Raw genomic sequence first — 26509 nt, 5'->3', positions numbered from 1 at the left:
ACTGGGTCCGCCATTATAATAAAATCTCCTCCTATGATCAGCTCTGTGTGGTTAGCCGACTGCAACTTGCTAATGTTCCTAAAAAAATCGTTTATTGTAAACATTGGGGGCATACACATTACCCAGGAGAAAAGATGCTCCATTTATCAATACTCGAGCCACAATACATCTCCCTTCGGGGTCCATGTACACATGCTGTTTTCCACCTGAAGAGACTTGTGGAATAAGATCACTACCCCTGCTTTTTTCTCCACCACAGGGGCCTCTATCATATTGCCTACCCACCAAGTTTGTAGTTCCTTATGTTCCAGGGATGTTAAATGCGTCTCCTGTAACATAACTATTGACGCCCCTTTCTTCTTCAAATTATGAAGTATTAAAAGAAAGAAAATACTTCATAATTCTTTTAATGGGCGATGATATACCACCCACATTCCAAGAGTATATTTTCAGTCCCATTACGTTATCACCACACACACACTGATTCTTAACAGTATATATATCTATCATCATCAAGCGAGCATGTTGCCCCAGCCTCAACATCCCCGCATATACAGCCAACACCTTCTTCCCATGATCCCTCTCACACAACCCGAATCTGCATATCATCCATCCTCTGTGCCAATCTCTTTGCTCTGCATCTTACGCCCACCCTCCCATCCCCTTTCTCCATCAGGATAAGTCACCCTCCGTCGCCCACACCTCCTCCCCTTCTATGCCTTCTTCAGAATCATACATGTTCAACTCCCTCACTGTGGTACTCCATACTTTAACCATTGGTCCAATCCCCTTAAAGACTAAGCACAATACATTTTTCTTCTACAGAACTCAGTAGTTAGCCGTGAAATCAAACTTACCCCACAATAATCTTTTTCCCACCTTACTATCTCCCGCCATAATCAGCAACCTCACCACCTCTTCTGAAGGCCCAACAGTCGAATGTAGTTTCATACAGTCCTACTGCCTATGCAGCAATTTCAGCCCGATGTCTTCCTAGCTCGCCTCTGAATTCATTTGCTGCAAATAAGCTCTGGCGTCATTCACCTGGTCAAGATGTCTGGTCGTGCCATTGTCCGTAATCTTCAATTTAGCTGGATACAGGAGTGCAAAGCGAATAATCTTGTATAATTCTGTGCAGCACACCGGTGTGAAAGGTTTTTCTAACTGCTGCATGTGCTGAGAGTAATCCTGGAAGCACAGTATATTGTGTCCCTGATATGTAAGCTGGCGCCCTTTCCGCATCTCATTCAAAATCTGCTGTTTATGTCGAAAGTTCAGGCTTTTAAAAAATTACCACTCTTGGTCGGTTCACCGATGATCTAATCTGTCCAATCCGATGTGCTCTTTCCATACAGAAATGCTGAAGCTGATCTCCAAGCGGCAGCAACCGAGGAATCCACTCTTCCAAAAAAGATGGTAAGTCTTTATCCAGTAGTGTTTCCGGGAGTCCCACTAAGCGCAAATTGTTCCTCCTACTGCGGTTCTCCAGATCATCTAATTTGGCCTCTAAATCTGCCACCTTCTGCTTCAATTTTGAATGCGATTCTTTTAGCGCCGTTGTACTTTCTTCTAAGTCAGAGGTGCGCTGCAGTCACGAATCCAGCTCCAAACATACATTATCTATACGCTCACGTGCCTCCTCTGCCCGATTTGTTGCAGCTTTTTATTTAGCACTGCCTCCACCGCCGCCGTCACTTCAGCTGTAATTTCAGTCACCCACACCGATCCAACTGTTGTCTCTCCCGGGGTGTGTGGGTTGGCCATTTTGTTTTCAGATAGCCTCGATTTCTCCCAGTCTTTCTGCACCGTTTGTCGTCATTTCAATGCTTATGCTATATCTTCCTGGTTCTCCGGTGGGATAACCGACTCCACAGCTATCGCATCTAGTCTCATGATTCCTTCTCTATTTAGCTGATATTTCACCGGTTATTAGGAGGCGCGCACAGAGCTCTGCTTTTCAGCGTCTGCCCCGTAGCATGGCGACACGTGACCTCCACAAGTCTCTCAAATATTTTAGACCACTTATGCCACCATGTTAAAAAGGACTTTGTACAGTCAAGCTCCACATTGCCCAATAACGGAAGCAACACTGTAGAACAAGGAGAAAATTAACTTGTAATGTTTTAAAATTATTCCAAAATAAGAAAGTTTGACCCATAGTGTTAACACCTATAATTAACAGTATTCATTTTAGAATACTGTTAAGTATCTACAATTCAAGTTTTCAGAAATGAGGGAAGCATTTTTCAATTTAACATACCTTCCTCGTTCTCCTCTTGTACCAGCCAACCTGGGTAGATCATCATCACTATCATATCTTCTTGGATTGTCAAAAAAGTATGCTCTGGAGCCAAAACTCTGACTATTTACCATACCAGCAGTTGCCTAGATCAAAAAGGACAATTAAAACAAAAGTTTGCAAAAAAAGATTTTAGAACATTAAAACACGGATGGCCAGTTGGGGATGGAGGGAGAGATCAGGTGGCAGAAGGGTGAACCGTGGCTCTGCTGGTGATTCATATCATAAAAGGGTAAAGAGTCATGGATTTGATACACTGCCGTTGTGGTAAGACCAAGAGCTGTGTATATTATGTACAAGTATTTAGTCTCTAGTGGGCTCACAATCTAAGCTTTTGTACCTGGGGCTAATCATACTAGTTTACTGGATGCAATTGACTGGACCTAGCATGGCAGTACTGAAAGGAGAGTTGCCTTTCTACGTGTGTGTTCTCTCCTACCTGCCTAAGGCTTTGGTGTTGGATCTGTGCAGAACCGAGCAAGGCCAGTGATGTAGCTAGGCAGGCTGGTAGAAAAACTAATTTACCTGAATTGGGGGGGGGGGGGGGGGGGGGGGGGGAGAGAAAGGAAAGGTAACGCAACAGCTGGGTGCAGTGGTCTTCTGGCATAAACATTGTGCAGATAGCTTTCTAAAGCACATGGAAGCACAATACTGAAAATGCTATGTCCAATTGCAAGACAATCTTGGCTGGGATGTGGCGAATACTTACTGTGCCCCAGTGGTGGGAAAGGGGGCAATATAGCCATATCTTGGTGCAGGTATTTGATTTCTTGGCAAAGCAAATCAAGGCGCAGCCTTTGATTCCTATTATATCACTGACTCATTCACTGAGAAGGGAATGCAAAAGTGGTGTGTTTGTAGAACAGCAGAGTCTAGGCTGCCTGTGTTATTCCACAAAAGATGCTACTGTACACATACTCAATACACACTTACCAGATTCTGATTCAGCCTCTGTGCCCGGAAGAAAGCCACTATTAAACTAGTTGGCAAAAGCTCCCAAAAAAATAACACAACTCCAAATATCACATATTGTTGGCCACTGATTTTTTCCACATTTCCCTAAAATACAAAAGTGAAAGAAGGAGCTAGTTATATTTTTTATGGTTATCAATGAACAAATGATGTAATAGGCAACTAACCAAATTTAACAAAAGAAAAAAAATGACCCCCCCCCCCCCCCCCATCTCCAAATTGGAGTCATTTTTAGATTTCCCACAGAAAGGTATGCTGAAAAGATCAGGAAGTCGATTCCATTTTGTTAACCTTCTAGGGTAGGACATAAGTACTGCCATACTGGGAAAGACCAAAGGTCCATCAAGCCCAGCATCCTGTTTCCAACAGTGGCCAATCCAGGTCACAAATACCTGGTAAGATCCCAAAAGAGTACAAAACATTTTATACTGCTTATCTCAGAAATAGTGGATTTTCCCCAAGTCCATTTAATAATGGTCTGCTATTTCACCAATAGTGAACATAAGAACATAAGAGTTGCCCTACTGGGCGAGTCCAAAAATCCATTTCTAACAGCGGCCAATCCAGGTCAAGTGTCTGGCAAAATCTGTAGCAGCAAGATTCTATACTTAGATTTGGGGAAAGCTACTGCTTTATCTTTTAGACTCTTAATGGTAATTGACTTTTCCTCAAGGTAGCCAAACCTATTTTTAAGCGCATCTATAGTAACTTACCACTTGCTCTGACAAGGCGTTTCAGAGCTTAACTATGCATTGAGTGAGAATAATTTATTTAAAAACTACTAGAAGTATTTTAACTTCATAGAATTTCCCTAGTCTTTACACTTTTTGAAAGGGTAAAAAATGTGTCTTTAAAGGCAGGCTCTCTAACCAGGCAGATTTGGGGCCAGGAAGTGCCAACCAATGGTCGTTAAGTGAATGGAGGAGATGGGCTGGGGAATAAACAATGGTAAGGGAGAACAAATAAATGTGGGAGACCAAGTCTAAAGGATTTGTATTTAAAGGACCACAAGTTTAAAGAATACACTGATGAATTGGAAGCCAGTGAAGCAGACTCCCAAGGTGGACCCTGGCATCAGGTAACTATGATTTAGAATATACTGAAAGAAGCGAAGTGGGAAATATGGCTAGCGAAAGCGCGAGCGGAAGAAAAAATGGCTAAAGATGCAAAGAGAGGTGACGAAGACTTTTTTCAGATATATTGGAAAAAGGAGAAGAGATAGGAATGGAATTGAGAGACTGAAAGATAATGAGAATGGCTATATGGAGAGTGATGAAGATAAAGTGAATATGCTAAACAATTATTTCTCTTTGGTGTTCATGGAGGAAAATCATGGAGAAGGAGAGCGGTTGGCTGCGAGGGAACGTCTGGGAATGGAGTGGATACTGCACCGTTTACGGAAGAAAGTTTATAAACAGCTGGAGAATCTGAAGGTGAACAAAGCAATGGGGACGGATGGGATACATCCCAGGATACTGAAGGAGCTCAGAGAGGGCCTGGCGGGACCTCTTAAAAAGATTTAATAGATCTTCAGAGACGGGAGAGGTTCCACGAGATTGGAGACTAGTGGATGTGGTCCCTCTTCACAAAAGTGGAGACCGGGAAGAAGTGGGAAACTACAGACCATTAAGTCTCACGTCGGAGGTAGGAAAAATAATGGAGTCGCTGCTGAAAGAAAGGATAGTTAACTTTCTAGAAACCGACAGGTTCCAGGACCTGAGGCAACATGGCTTTACCAAAGGAAAATCATGCCAAACAAATCTTGACTTTTTTGACTGGGTGACCAAAGAACTGGATGAGGGACGTATGCTAGATGTAATCTACTTGAACTTCAGCAAAGCCTTTGATACGGTCCCCCACAGAAGACTCGTGAATAACCGAAAGTGGTGAACTGGATAAGAAACTGGTTGACCGACAGGTGGCAGAGGGTGGTGGTAAATGGAATCTGCTCGGAGGAAAGGAAGGAGAGCAGTGGAGTTCCTCAGGGGTCGGAGCTGAGGCCTATTCTGTTATTTGTGGGAGATATTGCTGAAGGGTTGGAAGGAAAGGTGTGCCTTTTTGTGGATGACACGAAAATAGCCAATAGAGTGGATACCCTGGAGGAAGTAGAAACGATGAGAAGGGATCTCCGAACGTTAGAAGAATGTAATGTTTGTAATTGGAGAAAAAAGACAAAAAAAAAGTTTTCTGGAGCACATTTTTGGACTATAACTGATCATGCTCTGGTTGAAACTAGTTTATCCCATTTAGTGTTTAGTTAAAATTTAATGACAAGAAGTGTAGAGTGATGCACTTGGGGTGCGGAAACTCAAAAGAGAGATACCAGATAGGAGGGGACAGATTAGTAAGCTCGACTCAGGAGAGAGACCTTTGGGTGTTGGTGTCGGAGGATCTGAAGGTGAAGAAACAATGCAACAAGGCTACGGCCGTGGCCAGAAGGATGCTAGGCTGCGTAGAGAGGGGAATAACCAGCAGAAGGAGGTGTTGATGTCCCTCTACAAGTTGTTGGTGAGGCCCCACTTGGAGTATTGTATTCAGTTTTGGAGGCCTATCTTGCTGAAGATGTAAAAAAACTGGAAGCAGTGCAAAGAAAAGCTACGAAAATAGTATGGGATTTGCGTTGCAAACCGTACGAGGAGAGATTTGCTGACCTGAACATGTATACCTTGGAGGAAAGGAGAAACAGGGGTGATATGATACAGCACCACTGAGTATTCACACCAAAGGTACAAGTCTCCTCGGAATACGAAGTACTATTTACAGCACTTACAGGGTATCTGGGTCTTCTGCATCTTAATAGTTAAATTTGGCAGACAATACTGCTGATTTTTTAATAGTAAAAAGCAGGTTAAATACTTTCCAATGTCCTATTCTGAAATGGTTTATGAACAGAATATTCCTTAGGGTCAGCACCAGACCAGTCCAGGACTTGTGGGGATTGTGTCCATTAGCCAGAAGGTAGAGAGAGTCACAATTCTGTACTCCTTAAGAACCTATGCAGCTCCCACAATTCAGTGTGCGTGCAGTTCGCACCGCGTGGACTTTCCTCCCACTGCGTGAGCGCGTACCTCAGTTAAGTCTAAAGCATTAAGAAATAAACGACTCCAAGGGGAGGTGGGTGGGATTGTGAGAATAATCAGCCTGCTGTCTTCTGAGAATACCTGCTACAGGTAAGTATCTTTGCTTTCTCTGAGGCCAAGCAGGCTGTATTATCCTCACAAGTGGGGTATCCCTAGCATCCAGGCTCATCCAAGACAATAAACATTGGTCAATTAGGCCTCGTAACGGCGAGGACTTATAGGTTAACCTGAAACTATATACAGCTAGCTGAGAGAGTGCAGCCTGGAACAGAACAAAAATGGGCCTAGGTGAGTGGAGTTAGATTCTAAACCCCAAACAGATTCTGTAGCACCGACTGTTGCGTCGGGTATACTGTTCAAGACAGTAATGTGAAATGAATGTGTGGACTGAAGACCACGTTGCAGCTTTGCAAATCTCTTCAATGGAGGCTGACTAAGTGAGCCACCGATGCAGCTGTGACATGACCCTCCAGAGTCAGCCCAGTTTGGGCATAAGCGAAGAAAATGCCATCTGCTAGCCAACTGGAGATGGTTGCTTTTAATCCAACAGGAGGGGAGTCACCATCGGAAAACACACAAACAACTGGGTGGACTGTCTGAAGGGCTTCGTCCGTTCCATGTAAAAGGCCAATGCTCTCTTGCAGTCCAAGGTGTGCAAGCTACTTCCGCCAGGGTGGGCATGAGGATAGGGAAAAAATGTTGGCAAGACAACTGACTGGTTCAGATGGAACTCCAACACCACCTTCAGCAGGAACTTAGGGTGTGTGCGGAGGAACAGTCTACTGTGATGAAACCTAGTATAAAAAGGTGCATCCACTACTATGAACTGAAGCTCACTGACTCTACTAGCTGAAGTAACAGCCGCCAAGAAAATGACCTTCCAGGTCAAGTACTTCAGATGGCAGGAATTCAGTGGCTCAAAAGGAGCTTTCGTCAGCCGGGTGAGAATGACATTGAGATCCCATGACACCGGTGGAGATTTGACAGGGGGCTTTGACAAAAGCAAACCTCTCATGAAGCAAACAACTAAAGGCTGTCCAGAGATAGTACTTATCATTGGCGTGTAGAGGGTAAGCTTAATTGCACTGAGGTGAACCCTTATGCAGTTGGTCTTGAGACCAGACTGACAAGTGTAGAAGGTATTCAAGCAGGGTCCGTGTAGGACAAGAGAGACTCTAGGGTCCTACTGTTACACCAGACGGCTAACCTCCTCCATTTTAAAGAGTAACTCCTCTTCGTGGAATCTTTCCTGGAAGCAAGCAAGCAAAACTCAGGAGATACCCTCTGAAAGACCAAAGGAGGCGAATTATAAGCTCTCAACATCCAGGCCATGAGAGCCAGAGACTGGAGGTTGGGATGTGGGTGACCTCTCGTTCTGAGTGATGAGGGTTGGAAAAACATTCCAATCTCCATGGTTCTTCAGAGGACAACTCCAGATGAAGAGGGAACCAAATCTGACGCAGCCAGTAGGGTGCTATCAGGATCATGGTTCCATGGTCTTGCTTGAGTTTCAGCAAAGTCTTCTCTACTAGAGGTATGGGAGGATACACATACAGAAGGCCTGTTCCCCAACGTAGGAGAAAGGCATCCGACGCTAGTCTGTCATGGGCCTGAAGCCTGGAACAGAACTGAGAGACCTTGTGATTGATCTGAGTGGCAAAAAGAACCACCAAGGGGGTGCCCCATGCTTGGAAGACCTTTGCGGGCGATACCCATATTCAGTGACCACTTGTGAGGTTGCATTACCCTGCTCAGCCTGTCAGCCAGACAGTTGTTTATGCCTGCCAGATAAGTGGCTTGGAGAAACTTGCCCTGATGGTGTGCCCAAAGTCACATCTGGACGGCTTCCTGACAAAGGGCGAGATCTGGTGCCTCCCTGCTTGTTGGTGTAGTACATCGTAACCCGACTGTGTGGTCTGAATCGAGATAATTTGGTTGGACAGCCAATCTCTGAAAGCCTTCAGAGCGTTCCAGATCGCTAGTAGCTCCAGGAGGTTGATATGAAGACCTGTTTCCTGGAAGGACCAGGCTCCCTGAGCGTGTAGTCCATCTACACGTGCTCACCACCCCAGGAGGGATGCATCCGTCGTCAGCACTTTTTGCGGCTAAGGAATTTGGAATGATCGTCCCTTGGTCAAATTGGGCGAAAGTCTGTGGACAATCAGATAACATCCTCCAGATTCCCTGCAGCTTGATACCACTGGGAAGCTAGGGTCCATTAAGCTGATCTCATATGTAGACATGCCATGGGTGTTACATAAACTGTGGAGGCCATGTGCCCCAAAAATCTCAACATCTGCCGAGCTGTGACCTGCTGAGATGCTCACACTGCAGACACCAGGGACAGGTTGTCTGCCTGTGTCTCAGGGAGATAAGCCCGAGCTGTCTTCATGTCCAGTAGTGCTCCAATGAATTCCAATTTTTGAACAGGAACGAGATGGGACTTGGTGTAATTTATTACAAACCCTAGAAGAAGCTTTAGCACCTGAATAGTTATCTGCATGGACTCCCGAGCACCATCCTCCGAGGTGCTCTTGACCAGCCAGTCGTTGAGATAAGGGAACACATGCACTCCCAGCTTGCTTAGCGACATTACGACTACTGCTAGGCACTTTGTAAACATTCAGGGCGCAGACGCCAGGCCAATGGGCAGTACACGGTACTGAAAATGCTGTGTTCCCAGGCAAAAATCGAAGGTACATCCTGTGAGATGGATGTGTGTGTAAGCATCCTTTTAAGTGCAGGGAGCATAGCCAATTGTTTTCCTGAATCATGGGAAGAAGGTTGCCTAGGGAAACCATCCTCAACTTTTCTCGGACTAGGAATTTGTTCAGGACCCTTAGGTCTAGGATGGGACGCATCCCCCCCCCCCCCCCCCCCCCATTTTCTTTTGCACAAGGAAGTACCTGGAAAAGAATCCCAGCCCTTCTTCCCCTGGTGGAACAGGTTCGACCGCATGGGCCTTTAGAAGGGTAGAGAGTTCCTCTGCAAGTACCTGCCTGTGCTGGGAGCTGTATGAATGAGTTCCCGGTGGGCAATTTTGAGGTTTGTATTCCAGATTGAGGGTGTATCCTAACTGGATTGTTTGAAGAACCCACCGGTCGGAGGTTATGAGAGGCCACCTTTGGAGAAAAAAAAAACAAAACATTAGCCTCTCTCTAACCGGCAAGTTGTCCGGTACGGACAATTACTGTGGCTGTGCTTCGCTGGAGCCAGTCAAAAACTCGTCCGTTGCTTTTGCTGGGGAGCAGCAGGGGCCTTAGGCGCATGCTGTTGATGAGAACGAGCTCGCTGGGGCTGAGCCTGAATAGGTTGTCGGGATGTCTGAGTGTACCTCACCTAATAGGGAGCACTTCGTGCCCCCCCCCCCCCAAAAGCTCATGGTTGAGAAGGCCGTAGCAGAAGGTGCCCGATGGGAGAGAAAAGCCATAGCATCATTGTACTTCTTGATCTGGTCAACCAAATCTTCCACCTTTTCTCTGAAAAGATTATACCCCCAGCAAGGTAGATCCGCCATTCTCTGCTGGACCGAATGATCCAGGTAAGCACCCCCGGCGCCAAAGCAGACCTTCCAGAAGTTCTGGAAGCAAGGCCCATACACTCGTCGAGAGCCTACATCGGAGAAGGCTGGGGGTCTGGTGGCAGAATTGGTTGAGGCTCAGGAGCAGGAACCAGACTAAGAGGTCAATGCGAGCGGCTTTTGAGTGGTTTCATGATCATCCCCATAAATTATGGGTGAAGTTGGAGCAAGCTGAGGTAGGCTCTTGTCCGCTTAGGGCCATGATGTGGCTTCCTCGTAAAACACAAGTCTCTAGGTATGGGTCTGTATCCATCGATATATTCTACTTTTTTCTACTGGGATGAGCTGTTTGATAGGCCAGATGTGGTGTTATCTAAGCTGTCGCCAATAGCGCATAATCCTCTTTTTCCTCCTGGGATTGGTATGGGGTCCTTTTTTTGCTGGGAATCCTTGGAATTGGTTTCTTGGGGCCAGCTGTTTGACGAAGGCAGGGTGATTTCATTTGAGTCTTTGCAGGAGAAGTTTCATATCTCGTCCACTGAGTTCTTTGCTTACTCTCAAATGAGGCATTTTCTTCTCTCCAAGGAGATTTGGGTGGTTATATTGCAAGAGACTTCTTTCCTGGAGGATCTGTGCGAAGACTCCAAAACTACTAGGGGGCTTATTTCATGCTTGGACTCGTTTCTACATGGGCAGTAACTTATGCAGCTGAGCAGGAAAAAGTGCATATTGTGAGGAATGAACAAGTCAGATACCTGTGTGTTTAAAGAGGAACAGAAATAGTGTACTGAAATAAAATCAGAACAGGATCACCAAATGCCGACTTCCAAAGGAGATGCCGGTGGGCTGGGAGAAGAGGGGTGGTAGGGATCTCAGATTTAGCTCCATAGAACAAGCTGCTTACTTTTTATTATTATTATTTTTAAACAGGAGCCAATGTCAAAGAAGGCACCCCCAACTCAACTGAAACCCATGCATAAAACTGGGTCAAGAGAACAAGTCCAGGAGGGTACCCCCAACACAACCAAAATGCAGCTAAGCTGGTTCAGGGGAAGACAAATAGGAACCCCCAAGTCACTTGAGACTCATTATAAGACTGACTCAGGAGCACAACCCCCCCCCCCTCCCAAAAAAAAAAAAAAGTAGTACAAGCTCAACTGAAACTAGTTAGAAACCAGATCATGAGCAGGGCTGTTAGCCCATCATCTAGCCACTTGGAAGACAAATACTGAACATTCTATGCTGCATTATATCCTTAAAAGGAGTAAATACTTGAGAACTATTTTCATTCTCCATCCGTAGGCAGACAACTCATTGGTCTGGACTGGTCTGCTGGAATGCTAAAGGAAGTAGAATTCTGCAATGCTCTTTACAAGAGGACCTTAAAGTTCATGCAAATAAAGTAGAAGAAAAGAAAATACTACTTACCCTATTAGGAACAGTATCCCAACCATAATTAAATGGACTAGGTTTGTTTCCTGGTGAAGTGGCAACCACCACTAGATTGTAGCAAGCTCTCGAAGCATAGAGAAGAATAACTACAGCTCCCACAGCAACAGCTTGGCACACAGATGTGCCCTGATGCAAGAAAGAAAGAAAATGTAAAAAGTCAGTAAACAAGGAAAAACAAAATAAAAGCCAAACAAGAAAATTACTTCAGAAAATCAAGATCAAAATCCAAACATGAATGGTCAAGGACAACTGCAGCAGAGGAAAAAGTGGACTATGGACAATATGTTCAGAGTTAGTACAGAAAAAAAATCTAGTTAGACAAAGCAGATTTTGTAGCTTGGAATTTGAAAGTCATTTCGCAGCTTGGTATGAAGTAGATGACAGAACTCTCCACAACAGGGAAACTGGTCACTCCAGTACATAGGATGGAAGCAAAAATAGTGAGCGACAACCAGGGAGTGTTACCCCCCCCCCCTCCCCCCTAATCAGGCAAAGCTAATGCACCTTCTGCACAGAAACAAGGAATGGATTGCAAGTGACAAAGGATGAGTTAATAGCTTTTTTTTTTTTTGGGGGGGGGGGGGGGATTTTAAGGCTGTGTGTCAATGGAAAACAGCCACATCCCTTCCATATTAAAATCTGAATTGTGTTTTATCAGTTATATGTTAATGGAAAAGTAGAATTGTTTTGTTGAGCCCATAAGTGCTAACAGCATATGACATTCACCTGGTATCTTTTTTGCAGATTGCCATCACTGTTATCCCTGGAAATTCAATGCCAAACCATGTCCAGACTCTGGCATTGAATGTCTTGTTATATGGGGCTGGTGAAAATATAGCTGCTTTAAGTGTAATATTCAGCATTTAACCAGCTAGTGACCTGCATAAAGATAAAATAGGACCGACTTATGCGGTCCTCTTACCTTGGCCATTAAGGGAAAGGGACTTGATATACTTCTGTGGATTTTGCAACTACATTCAAAGCAGTTTACATAGTATATACAGGTACTTATTTGTACCTGGGGTAATGGAGGGTTAAGTGACCTGCCCAGAGTCACAAGGAGTTGCAGGGGGAAATTTAACCCAGTTTCCCAGGATTAAAATCCACTGCACGAACCACTAGGCTACTCCTACAAGCTGAATATCAGCAATTAACTGGCAAACTACCGACTCCCTGCCTCCAGAATGGCCCCATAATAGATGGTTTTGGGTTGGGTACTAGCCAGACATCTTCAGCAGCACTATTTGGTTAAGTGCCACTGAATGCCTGGTTAGCCACAGACAGGCTATTTAAGTGGCCAGGAGAGGTTCCTGTTTAAATTGTTTTAAATATTGGGCCCTATGTATTCATATGCTTTATTTTTTTTTTTGAATGGTGAGTTTTCATATGGCAGATAACATTCAGAGGAGACAACTATGTTGCCTACCCATGTTGATATCAACACACACCAGTACACAAAAGTCAAACAAGAACATTTCTAGTATACGAGACATGCTTATGTGAACAGTGCTATTCTATAGGGTCATGACATCAGGATTTTACTCTGGCACATCAGTGTTAGAGAATGAAGTTTCCATCATCTGAGCCATTTCTATTCCCATTGAAAGAATGGAAGCAAACCAGCCAGACACTGTAGTAATAACAGCACTACTGAATAAAAGTCTATGCCAACTATTTTGTACTATACACAGAGAAGGGAAGAAAAGCCTCACAGTACCAAGTGCAAATCGGAAACAAGTCAAACTTGAAAAGGCAGGAAAATGGAACCAGTGTTTCACATAAATTCTTTAATTGGATGTTTAATAGACAAAATGGCAAGCTATATTTCTATCAATTAAGTAGAACTAGTTCTTTCAAAGAACAGAGGATGGCAAGATGTAAAGAAAAAAGTTACAATTCATTATATTCTGACATACCAGTAGCTACATTCTCACTAGTGGAATAAACTGAAGATGAAATATTTGGGAGAAAGATTACTAGCTTACAAATTAAATATATTTTTTAACACCTTACATCTACACAGACATTCATAGCAACAAAGTTTCAAACACCAAGTAAAGCGAAGTTACTCACCTTTAGCAGGTGTTCTCCAAAGACAGCAGCCCAAGTATTATCACATCTGGGTGACATTGACAAGCCCAGAGTGGATGACTGTAGAAATTTCTAGCAGCATCCCACCATGCATATGCTGGTGCTTTCCTGCCCACCGACCAGTGGCGTAGCCAGAAGGCAATTTTTGGGTGGGCCAACAGGTTGGATGAGTGGGCACTAGAGTTGCCAACTTTTTTGAAAGAGAAAAAACAGCAACCTGATGCACTCATACTCTGTCCCTACCCCTCTCCCCATAACTTCAATGAGGGTTGCAGGGCAGGCTTCAGTGGCTGCAGGCCAATTGAGAGCTAAGGGAAGTACAATAGACTGCACTATTCAGCCCCATTGAGCCATGGTCCTCCAACAAATATATGGTATTGAAGCCAAACACATTCTGCATCAAGAGAACCTCCTGGCCCTCCACCAACAATGGATATAGAGCACAGCAAGGACAATTCTCCACAAAACTCATCATACAAAGAAATTTTGTTTTCTAGTGTAATCTCAATTACAGACATATTATAAATTAACTTATAAAAATCTATAAAACAAAAAGTCACTCAGAACCTAGAGCAAATCTACCATGCCAACACTAACTTCCAAAAACAAAGATCCTATCTATGAAAAAGAAGTGCCTTAAATATTATAGTAGGGCCCAAAAATACAAATACATCAGGAAAGCTGAACAAGCCAAATTACTACAGAATGCTACATGGAAACTTCATGCTAACAGAATACCTCAGTCACACACACAAGACACAAATGCAAAATACAGAATAAGTGACCACAAACTCTAGAAATATAAATTAAATGGAAACCCCAAGAAACTAGACCTTGCATGTAGTACAACACTAGAGAAACAAGAAAGAAAGGCATTTGCTCCTGTGCAAAATATAAAGATGGCACATGCCAGGGATGGTGTTAGGGATTGCAACTAGGGCAATTGTGCTTGGTTCCTTGGCCAGAGAAAGCCTGCATGCTGGAAGCTGAAGGCGCAGCCTGGTAATGGACTTTGGGGTCCTTTCCTAGATTTCTGTCCTGGACCCCAGCCATGTTTAACATCAACTTTAGCAAGATGTACATTCCAAATCCAACATATTATATTCACAACATTGACAATAAAATAATATTTTTACACCTTTTTGTTGTCTGGTCATTTTTTCTCAAATCATATTGGTCCCAGTCTCTGGTTTCTGCTTCCCTCTTTCTTCTCTTAACTCACTTGCCAGGGTCTCCTATTTGACATTTCTTCTTTCTTCATGTCCATCATCCATCTCCCATCTCTGTTTTCCTATATTTCCTTGTCCAGTATCTCTCCTGTGTTCATATCCCCTCATCCATCATCATTCCTCTGTTCACCTATGCACCCCATGCCCAGCATATCCCTTCTGTGTTCCTATTCTCCCCCTTGTCTGGTATCTCTCTCCCCCCCCCTCTGTGTCCATATACCCCCCTCTCCAGTGTCCAGCATTTTATCTCTATTCCATATCCCCGTGCCCCCCCCCCTTGTCAGGCATTACCCCTCTGTGCCCATGTGCCATCCCCACACAGCATCTCACATTTGTGTCCCTGTCCCCATGTTCCCACCTAATGCCCATCATCTCCCTTCTGTATACTTACCTATGTCCCCTTTCTCCCTTCTCCACACCAATGTGTCCCTCTCCTCTCTGATCCCATCCCCCAACCAGCTTCTCTTCCGATCTTTCCTTCCCCTTATGCATCTGGCTCTTTTTCCATGCACCTCTCCTCTTCCCTCCAACCTCCCCTCTGCAAATCCCAAACCTCTCCCCTTCCCTCTGCAAATCCAAAACCTTCCCTCTGCAAATCCCAAACCTCTCCCCTGCAAATCCCAAACCTCTCCCCTTCCTTCCAGCCTCCCCTCTGCAAATCCCAAACCTCTCCCTTTCCTTCCAACCTCCCCTCTGCAAATCCCAAACTTCTCCCCTTCCCTCTGCAAATCCAAAACCTTCCCTCTGCAAATCCCAAACCTCTCCCCTTCCCTCCAATCTCCCCTCTGCAAATCCCAAACCTCTCCCCTTCCCTTCCAACCTCCCCTCTGCAAATCCCAAACCTCTCCCCTTCCCTTCCAACCTCCCCTCTGCAAATCCCAAACTTCTCCCCTTCCTTCCAGCCTCCCCTCTGCAAATCCCAAACCTCTCCCCTTCCCTCCAACCCTCTGCCCCTCTGCAAATCCCAAACTTCTCCCCTTCCCTCCAACCCTCTGCAAATCCCAAACTTCTCCCCTTCCCTCTGCAAATCCCAAACTTCTCCCCTTCCCTCCAACCCTCTGCCCCTGGCAAGTCCAGCACCCTTCTGTTCCCTTCCCAGCCTCCCCTTACTGGCCCAGCACCCCACTGACTTCCTCACCCTCTCCCACCCCTGCCGCAGCGCTTCATTTAATTCTGTCCACACTGCTGTAAATGCACAGTCTCCCACCCCTCGCAGCGGCGCTTACAGTTTGCTACGGCGCTGACAGCAACTCTACAGATGCTGCACCGACGTCCGACGTCCTGCTCTGGGGCCTTCCGTAAACCGGAAGTTACATCAGCGCGGCAGAGGGAAGGCCCCGGAGCAGGACGTCGGACGTCGGTTCCGCATCTGTAGAGTTGCTGTCAGCGCCGTAGCAAACTGTAAGCGCAGGGGTGGGAGACTGTGACAGCAGCGCCCACAGAATTAAATGAAGCGCTGCGGCAGGGGTGGGAGTCGGGAGAGGGCAAGGATCTGCTTCTGGGCGGGCCTGAAGCTAAACTGGGTGGGCCTGGGCCCACCCAGGCCCACCCGTAGCTACGCCCCTGCCACCGACAATAGCTAAAGAATACAACTCCAAGGGGAGGTGGGAGGGTATATAAGAATACCTGGCCTGCTGTCCTTGGAACACTTGCTACAGGTGAATAACTTTGCTTTTTCTGAGGACAAGCAGGCCAGCTGTATTCTCACTTCTGGGAATCCCTAGCTACCAGGTTCACTAGAACAATAGTAACTCGATATGACAAGGCCTCAATATCAATTGAGCTGAAACGTCTACTACTGCTCCTCATTTCTATAGCGCTATTAGACATACGCAGCACTGTACACATTATATGCCGGTACTTTCTCTGTCCCTAGAGGGTTCACAATCTACATTTTGACTGCATTGGCCTGTAGAAGGGCAGAGATTTCCTCTACAAGTACCTGCTTGTGCTGAGAGCTGATGAACGATGCTCTTGGTGGGCAATTTAGTGGTAGAGTGAGAAAGCTTACACCTTTTGAGGGTAGTAGGCTTGCCACCTAGGCCCATTTGAAAAATCATCTAGAAGAGGCTGCAGCTAGAGGTTGCTGAGATGGGGACTGGATAGTATCTGTACATCTCTTTCTGACGTCAGTAATCTCCACTTTGTCCCCCAAAAGACTGTCTCCTCTGCAAGGTATGTCTGCCGACCTCTCCTGAACCACTGGTTCTAGGTCAGAGACACATCCACGAGAGAATCTGCACATCCACACACCAATGGCGGACAGTCTGGAAGCTATATCAAAAATCATAAGTGCCCCTGGCCATATAGTTTCTGCACATCAGCTGCTGGCAAAGCTCTATAACCTACTCCTGAAGGAAAGAATGTTCCAAGATTAAGTGTACTGCATAGCAAAGATTTCAAGTAAAGGCTCATGTAGAGCCAATAGGACCGGATGAAAGCAATGAGCATTGAGGCCTGAAACATTCCTACCAAATGAGTCAAGTGTCTGAACCTCTCTACCTGAGGGAGCCGAGGCACGAGTCCTGGAGCTCCCAGCTCGTTTGAGGGTGGATTAGACAACTAGAGTGGCAAAGCAGTTGTGCCCTCTCAAATCTGGGAGCCTTCTGGATATGATACCGCATAGCCACCTTCTTAGGTGTGATCTACACCGACAGGGGAGATTCCCAGTTCTTTGTCAGTGCATCTTTAATAAAGGTGCAATGGTACTGTGACCCCTTCCTTAGGAAGAGGCTCAGTCCATTACAGAACACCTCTGCCCAGAGTGGCCCCTCCATATCTAACTTAAATAGGATGGCTAATGCCATTTCCTTGACAAAACTAATGAGAGAGACCCTTGGGCAATTTATTTCTAAGATGGGGAGGGATAAGAAGGGACTCCATGGGGCTACTCCTCCAAAAGGTAACTGGGATCTTCTGAGACCCATGAGCAGTCCTAGACTCCTCACCATACTTAAACTGGACCGAGTAGGTCTGTGCCTGCACCAGCTCACTGGACTGATGTCCATGCCCCAAAGGGTGCCAAGCTACAGCCTTACCCTAAGACTCTGGGGAAGCTTTCTTTCCTGATGTCAAGAGTGGTGCTGCATGAGTTGATAACACTATTCGAGGTGCTGGCGCCAAGGATCTCCCCAATAGCATGGTAGGAGCACCTAGAATATGGGGCTGATCTACAGTTGGCCCAAGCACCCTTGATACTTGAGCAAAGTACAACTGCAGTATCTGTGCCAGCTCCTCCCTGAGTATGGCTTGGTACTGCTCATTGAAGGCAATCATCCACAAAGGCAGGGAGGGGAGCCAGGAGAGGCAGCCTGAGAAGATGTTGGTGCTGAAATGAAGCAGGAACCTGGCTGCTCGAAGGCTTCCACACTGGCACCTCTACCACTACCAAAGAGAGAAATGGTGCTCCAAGTGCTGGCACTTCTTGGGTACTGGAGATGCTAATGCACTGGTGTTCATGCTTCTTGGGCGTTCCCCGATGCTCAGCATTGTGGTCTTTTGGTGCCGACAAGGACAATGTTGAACCCATACATGCCCTTGGTATTGAGTCCTACTTTCAGTGCCTGATGTGAAGAGAGGGGAGACCTCCTTGATGCTGGTGCACTCCCAGTGGTTGTCTTAAGTCTGAGCAGCCGTTTGAGGTCAATACTTTTGGTGCTGATGTCACTGGACCAGTCTTTGAGCAACCAAAAGGTTTCTCCTGCTGGACATGCCATGCCCCATGTCCTCAACTGCATTTTCAAACAAACAGAGAACAGTTAGTCCTAAGGCACCCGATGCATCATGAGTGCAGATCTGTCACAGAAATTGCCCAACTACATTGGGTACACCTTTTGAAGCCACCAACATTGGTAAAAGAAGAATCGTGGCCAAATTAAACTCCATTGTGAGCTTTGAAAAAGGGGAAGCGTTCAAATTGAGGTTGGTGCTCTGGCCTAAATAGGCCTGGCAACTCATGAAAAAGAAAACTAAATGGAAACAAGGTAAAATAAAGTTTAAAGGGATAATAGAATTGCAAAAGAAAAACAAAAATACTCACAGAGGAAAGCACTGCAATAGAGGAAAAACATGAAGACACATCTTCCCTGCTCTGTGGGAAAACAAAGACCGAGGAACCCATGCTCGTGTGTTGGGCAGAAGTCACCATCGCAAGTACAGTGGGATGCTACTAGAAATCTGTACATCTCACTTGTCAGCATCTGTGTTTGCACCAGGCTCTGTCAGATGAGTGAAAATACAACTGGCCTGCTTGAAGAGGACCCCCCTCCCCCAAAACACAAGGTATAATATAGAAGTACTAAAGTCTAAAAATTAGTCTCAAAAACAAATTAAGTGTTTACCTTTGATTCGAGGTAGACATTTGCTGAAGACATTTTTGCAATTTTGAAGATACAACCAGCCAGTGAAACAGCACAAGCAAAAAAGAGGCCATCATTGACTAGGACTCCAGCCAACATGGTCCATCGTAGATGATCTTCTGGCACATCACTATGCACCAACATTGCACAAGTTAAATTTATCACTAGGAAGAGGAAACTGGCAAATAGAAAGCCCAAATGCAGTGGTGCCCTAGTTAATTGGAGAGAAAAAAAAAAGGTTATTGGCAGGACTAATGCAATGGTAGTCCACTAACAACCAGCAACAGTAGTCTATTAACCCATGTTCCCATAAGCAGCCATTTGGGAACAAATTGATTTGTTCTCATATGGTAACATCGGGCACTAATAGGTCAACAAGAAGCACTTGCTGAAGTCCTATCAGCTTAGTTACCTTTCTTCTCATACTTTGGTATAAAATGATTCAAAATGTGTCTTATCTGAAGATTTCAATCTATATTTGGGGTTATGCTCAAATAGACCCCGATAAGAATGCTATGGTAGTTGGCCTTAACAGGAGTGGCAAGAAAGCATGGATTCAAGTGTCAAGACTTTCATGTGCAAAACTGGGCCCAAATAGATATCCTTAACCTCTATCCAATACAACAAGTTGCTTACCTTACACAGGCATTTGAGGATAGCAGTACAAGTCCTCACTTAAGTAACATTTGGCACAACGTGCTAGAAAAGTTAAGTTTAGAGCCAAGGACTACCATGCAAATATGAGATTTTCTGCACTGATGGAACTGCAACAATTATTCAGTTTTATGCTATCCTAAACAGAAGCTGTAATTTATGAGACAGCATTAACACTTGTTACAGGTAAGCAACCTTCTTCAAGGACAAATAGCAAAAGCTGGACAGCAGTGGAGATGGTAAAATTAGTATTAAAAAAAAAAAAAAAAAAAGAACTTGGTGATGTTTAAACAGCAACTCCAGTAATTGGGAGAAAGAGGCTCTACTTCTTATGGTCTGTGCCCCCGATTATTAATAGACAGATCAGGAAGGGCTGGAGTTGGGCTTCAATGGTAACTCAAGTAGTGGAGCATAAAACCAGCACCAGGCAGACTATGGTCTGTACCCTGAAAAATGGTAACAGATCAAGTATGCATGCGTTATATTGCATTTGTTCAAGATAAACTCATGGCATATGGTATGACGGGAGACCACCATGCAGGTCTGCCTGCCTTCATCTACTGTTACTAGTGTTTTACCAGACATTTCAACATGAGACCGCTTTACTCAGTTAAAATAAAATACAGCTACCTGCTAAATTCCCTTTCCAGGGTTCAATGCAGTTTAAAATAAAGCAATTTGCTAAATAGATACTTTTGTTCTGTTTTCACAGAAGAAAATCCTGGAGAAGGACCGCGATTGACTGGCAAAAGCACGAATGAGAATGGAGTAGATACAGCATCATTCATTGAAGAGAGTGTGTATGAACAACTTGAAAATCTAAAGGTGGACAAAGCTGTGGGACCGGACGGGATCCACCCCAGGATATTGAGGGGGCTCAGAGAGGTTCTGGCGTGTCCTCTTAAAGATTTGTTTAATAAATCCTTGGAGATGGGAGAGGTTCCGTGGGATTGGAGAACGGCGGAGGTGGTCCCTCTTCACAAAAGTGGTGATAGGGAAGAAGCTGGAAACTACAGGCTGGTAAGCCTCACTTCGGTTATTGGAAAAGTAGTGGAAGCCATGCTGAAGGAAAAGGATAGTGAATTTCCTGGAAGCCAATACGTTGCAAGATCCGAGACAACATGGTTTTACCAAAGGTAAATTGTGCCAAACGAATCTCACTGAATTCTTTGACTGGGTGACCGGAGACGTGCTATAAACGTAATCTACTTAGATTTCAGCAAAGCTTTTGACATGGTTCCCCACAGGAGGCTCTTGAATAAACTTGATGGGCTGAAGATAGGACCCGAAGTGGTGAACTGGATTAGGAACTGGTTGATGGACAGACGCCAGAGGGTGGTGGTTAATGGAATTCGTTCGGATGAGGGAAAGGTGAGTAGTAGAGTGGCTCAGGGCTCAGTGCTGGGGCCGGTTCTATTCAATATATTTGCGAGTGACATTGCCAAAGGGTTAGAAGGTAAAGTTTGCCTTTTTGTGAATGATACTAAGATTTGTAACAGAGTGGACACCCGGGAGGGAGTGGAAAACATGAAAAAAAAAGGATCTGCGGAAGCTAGAAGAAGGTTTGGCAATTACAATTCAATGTGAAGAAATACAAAGTGATGCACTTAGGGAGTAGAAATCCATGGGAGAAGTATGTGTTAGGCAGTGAGAGTCTGATATGTATGGATGGCGAGAGGGATCTTGGGGTGATAGCATCTGAGGATCTGAAGGCGACGAAACAGTGTGACAAGGCAGTGGCCGTAGCTAGGCTGTATAGAGAGAGGTGTGACCAAAAGAAGAAAAGAGGTTTTAATGCCCCTAAGTCATTGGTGAGGTCCCACCTGGAGTATTGTGTTCAGTTTTGGAGGCTGTATCTTACTAAGGATGTAAAAAGAATTGAAGCGGTGCAAAGAAAAGCTATGAGAATGGTATGGGATTTGCATTACAAGACGAATGAGGACGAATGCTGACCTGAACATGTATATCCTGAAGGAAAGGAGAAACAGGGGTGATACGATACAGACGTTCAAATATTTGAAAGGTATTAATCCGCAAACGAACCTTTTCTGGAGATGGGAAGGCGGTAGAACTAGAGGGCATGAAATGAGATTGAAGGGGGGCAGACTCAAGAAAAATGAAGTATTTTTTCACGGAGAGAGTGGTGGATACTTGAAATGCCCTCCCACGGGAGGTGGTGGAGATGAAAACGATAACGGAATTCAAACATGCGTGGGATAAACAGAGGAATCCTGTTCAGAAGGAATGGATCCTCAGAAGCTTAGCTGAGATTGGGTGGGAGGCGGGGCTAGTGCTGGGCACTGAAAAAGGCAGCTACAAATCAAGGTAAGATACACAAAAAGTAGCATGTAGTTTATCTTGTTGGGCAGACTGGATGGACTGTGCAGGTCTTTTTCTGCCATCATCTACTATGTTATCACAGTTAAAATTTACACATTAGCAAAGCTTTAAAATAGTCACTGGATCGCATTTACTTAGTAGTTATCAGGAATCAAAAGTTTTCACCTATTTTCTAATTAAAAAAAAAAAAACAAAAAACACCACACCAAAAAACAAAACTCCTCTCTGTCCCAAGGAAAGATGGAAATTAATTCCATAGCGATACACACTTGACTGAAAATATATAGTGCTAGCAATTTCAGAGAATCACACATTAGATGGTAGACAAATACTAACTGGACTATGCAAACTAGATTTTGCAAAGAAAAAAAAAAGCAGCAGCTATTGGTAATGTAAAGCCATAAAGAATATAAAAAAAACAAAAAACAAAAAAACACAAGCAAACTGCCTTGAACACTATTCAATATGAAGCCAACGCAGTTTATGAATACGTTCTGAGAATTTAAAAAGTCACCCCTCACCATCGTGTTCAGAATAAGTTGTAACTTAAGATATTTAGAAATTAAGCCCAAAAAGGAGGATATTACAATAATCTTTTTTTTTTAGTTCCAATATTTATTGTGTTTTATAGAGGATAACAAAAATGTCTAAAATAAATACAATTAGCCAACATAACAGGTTAACAAATAGTAGTCACAGGAGTAATACAGAAGTTTCAACTCTGAGAAAGGTTATTGTGTAGTTGATCTAGTAAAGGAACCATATTTTTTGTAATTGAGTTATATTTTTCAGCCGCTGCATATTCATATTTAGCTTATACACATAGAATTCCACCATGTTAAATAAGTTGCTTAGGATAGGTCTTTCCAACAAAAGAAAAGGGTTCTTAAGCCTTGATATAGCAGTATATCTAATAGTTGTGCTTGATAACTATCTAGTGGTGATTGTATCATTAGAGATCCTAAAATGACTATATTGTATGCGCGTCCTTGATATTCAAAGTAGATGATACTGTATCTCATACAGATATTACAATAATTTAAGTGAGCCAAGGATTAACAACATTTGAACCAGTGCAAATACCTGCTGGTTAAAGCTCTAACTAAAATGCAATTGCCTCAACTTGAAGTCTTAAATCACAGTAGATTTATACGAGGACCATTAGTGGTCACCACTTATCAAAGTCACATGGACCAAAACAATGCAGTATTATTGATCTTGTTAGATCTAGTGCATTGACCTTGTTGATCACATCTTATTGAATATAAAAGTCAGAACATTGGTATAGCAGAAACTGCATTTATCATGGTTCCCATTCTCAGGCAAGAAGATCAAATATAATTTTATATGAAAATTCTACTTCAGCTTGTGGCATCCTACAGGGCTCATTTTGGCACCATTCTGAACACTGAATCAGTTCATATGAAATTAAAATCAAATCATTCACGTACGCAGATGTTAAGATTCTGAGCACATTAAAAACAAGCTCAATAAAATTGCAGTATGGTTAACGTTACATAACATGAAACAGAATAAGGCAGGGGTTTCTCAACCCAAAGAGCATAAACATTGCATTGCCATACTGGGACAGACCAAATGTTCCATCAAACTCCATATCTTGGTTTCCAGCAGTGGCTAATCCAGGTCACAAATACCTGGCAAGATACCAGAACAGTAAAACTATTTTATACTGCTTATCCTAGAAATAATGCAAAACTTCTAAATGACACTCTACTTTACGTGTGTTAACAGCTCAAAAAACAAAATAGTAGAGTAAATAGGTTCATTCAATGAATGTGTTCAAGGGAAGTCTCATACTGTCGCTTCAAATGACTAGCTGGACTGTCAATTTCATGTGACTATTTTAATCACAGACAACCCCCCTATCATCCATTTATATTTTTTCCTTTTCTTTTTTTGTCCTTAATGTGCTCAAAATCATCAAAAAATAATCACAAAAGCTCAAACAATTGAGTGACCCCCTTCAAATCAGTGGAAGTCTTCTTGGATAAGCGTATACATATACATCTGGAAAACTTTCAAACCACTTATCTGTGTATGTATGCCTCGAGCGGTTCCAGGAGCTCTAACTATCCCAACAGGTCCTGTTTCGCTATAAGGCTTTGTCAAGGGACAGTCTGTCTTGTCTCCTCGGAATGCTTATTGCTCACTGCCTATTTATCCTAGAAATAAAGCAGTGGATTTTCGTAAGTCCATCTTAATAGTTTATGGACTTTTTTTTTAGGAAATCATCTAAACTTCTTAAACCCTGGTAAGCTAACTTTTTACCACATTCTCTGGCAACAAATTAAAACAGTTTAAGTACATGCTGAATGAAGAAATATTCTCTTGTTTTAAAGGTTACTACTTAGTAGTGTCATTGTGTGCCTCCTAGTCCTAGTATTTTCGGAAACAGTAAAAAGTGGTTTACCTCTACCCATTCCACTCCTCCCCTCAGCCCTCTCTTGTCCAAGCTGAAGAGCCCTAGCTGCTTTAGCTTTTCCTCATAGGGAAGTTGTCCCATCCCCCCCTCTGTACCTTTACTATAATTCCATTATATATTTTTTATTTTATTTTTATGTAACTTGCAAAATCTCATGCAAAACCATTTATTACTGAAATAGAGAAAAACTTCTAAACAAAATAATTTCCTCTGTGTGACTGTTTTTAGATCACAAAAGAGAAGGAGTGGCTCAGAAAACATGGAGTATTATTAAATTAACAAAAACAAGGCATAAGCAATAGCACAATATTCCTCAGATCACATTACTAATAAATCTCCAATGGAGTTAGTTCTTAGCTGGATGAAGGTCCAGAAAAGCTCTGCTGGAACATAAGGTATATGTAATGCCTACATAACGAACCAACACACTAGCATGGGTATCCTGGTAAAAAAGGTAGCTCACAAAATTTTGTCTTAGCATGCACAGCCAGAAATTCCTCTATCCTGCCCAAGTCACTTTAGTAACATCAGGAAAAGGTACAGAGAAGGGCAATGAAAGGGGATGGACCGACTTTCCTATGAGGAAAACTTAAAAGCAGCTAGGGCTCTTCAGCTTGTAGAAAAGATGGCCGAGGGTAGAGGTCTGTAAAATGAGTGGAGTGGAACGGGTAGAAGTGAATTGCTTGTGTACTCTTTCCAAAAATACTAGGACTAGGGGGCACGCAATTAAGCTACAAAGTAGTAAACTTAAAACAAATACGAATATTTACACATTGAGTGAAGAGAAACTCAAATTCATTGCCAGAGAATGTAGTAAAAGCAGTTAGCTTAGCAGGGTTTAAAAAAGGTTTGATGGCTTCCTAAAGGAAAAGCCCACTGCTTATTTCTAGAATACAAAAAGTAGAAAAATAGATAAGTGGGTGTCACACAGTACAATACAACATGAGTTTTGGGGATGTCTCATCGATAATGATTTGGCTGTATATTATGACAAAATACTTTTGTCTGTCAGCCGTAACAGTCTTTTAATCATTGACTACCCCCTCCATCCAAATTTTAATGAAAACAAATATTCATGTGAAAAGTACTTAGGGCACACACTTATAATGGTAGGAAGAAAACTATTTGAACTACCACTTATCAATTATCAAAATGACTTATCTTATATATCTTATGAATGTAGTGAGGAGCATCCAGGAACCTTCGTTATCCCCCAAATGACTTATCTTATATATCTTATGAATGTAGTGAGGAGCATCCAGGAACCTTCGTTATCCCGACAGGACCTGTTTCGCCAGATTGCTTTGTCAAGGGATAATCGGTTCCAGCTTCCTGGTATATCTTATGCTCGCTCTGCCTTGACAAAGCAATCTGGCGAAACAGGTCCTGTCGGGATAACGAAGGTTCCTATATGCCCTCCCACACAACAGGCTGGAGTATGAGAGAGAGAGGAAGTGGCTCTGTATTAACTTAGTTATTTTTCCTTTTTTATTTTAATTAATTCCTAAATCTTGGAATCAATTTCTTTTTTCTTTTTATGTGGACAGAAAAATGTTCTCGTTGTTTCCTTATGTGTTAAATGAAATATTTTTTTTTTTTTTTTCATTTATGGATTTAATGTGATTTGTATGGTCACATCATATTGTGTATTTTTGAAAAATTAAATAAATAATTATAAAAAAAAAAAAAAAAAAAAAAAAAAAACATTTTTTCCAGCCTCTATGCCAGCCTCAAATGTCATACCTAGCTCCGTGACAGTAGTATGCAGGTCCCTGGAGCAGTTTTTAGTTGGTGCAGTGCACTTCAGACAGGCGGACCCAGGCCCATCACCCCACCTGTTACACTTGTAGTGGTAAATGGGAGCCCTCCAAAACCCACTGTACCCACATCTAGGTGCCCTCCCCTTCAGCCCTAAGGGCTATGGTAGTGGTGTAGAGTTGTGAGTAGTGGGTTTTGGGGGGCTCAGCACACAAGGTAAGGGAGCTATGCAGCTGGGAGCAATTTGTGATGTCCACTGCAGTGCCCCCTAGGGTGCCCGGTTGGTGTCCTGGCACGTGAAGGGGACCAATGC

At 43.6% G+C, this 26509-nt stretch overlaps 1 protein-coding gene across 1 annotated transcript in view; it reads right to left on the bottom strand.

Moving 5' to 3' along the window:
* The window catches only part of GPR137C (G protein-coupled receptor 137C), a 106285-nt gene that overhangs the window by 55359 nt on the left and 24417 nt on the right, over positions 1 to 26509 (bottom strand). Inside the window, exons 3-6 of the mRNA XM_030215064.1 lie at positions 18984 to 19212; positions 11300 to 11449; positions 3233 to 3358; positions 2261 to 2385 (exon numbers count right to left, since the gene is read on the bottom strand). Of these exons, the coding sequence (XP_030070924.1) occupies positions 2261 to 2385; positions 3233 to 3358; positions 11300 to 11449; positions 18984 to 19212 (630 nt within the window). The remainder of the gene's footprint in view (positions 1 to 2260; positions 2386 to 3232; positions 3359 to 11299; positions 11450 to 18983; positions 19213 to 26509) is intronic.

Source organism: Microcaecilia unicolor, chromosome 9, assembly GCF_901765095.1.
Source record: "Microcaecilia unicolor chromosome 9, aMicUni1.1, whole genome shotgun sequence".
NCBI lineage: Eukaryota > Metazoa > Chordata > Amphibia > Gymnophiona > Siphonopidae > Microcaecilia > Microcaecilia unicolor.
The sequence above is the reverse complement of the archived record's forward strand: the minus strand, read 5'-3'. Positions and strand labels throughout refer to the sequence as shown.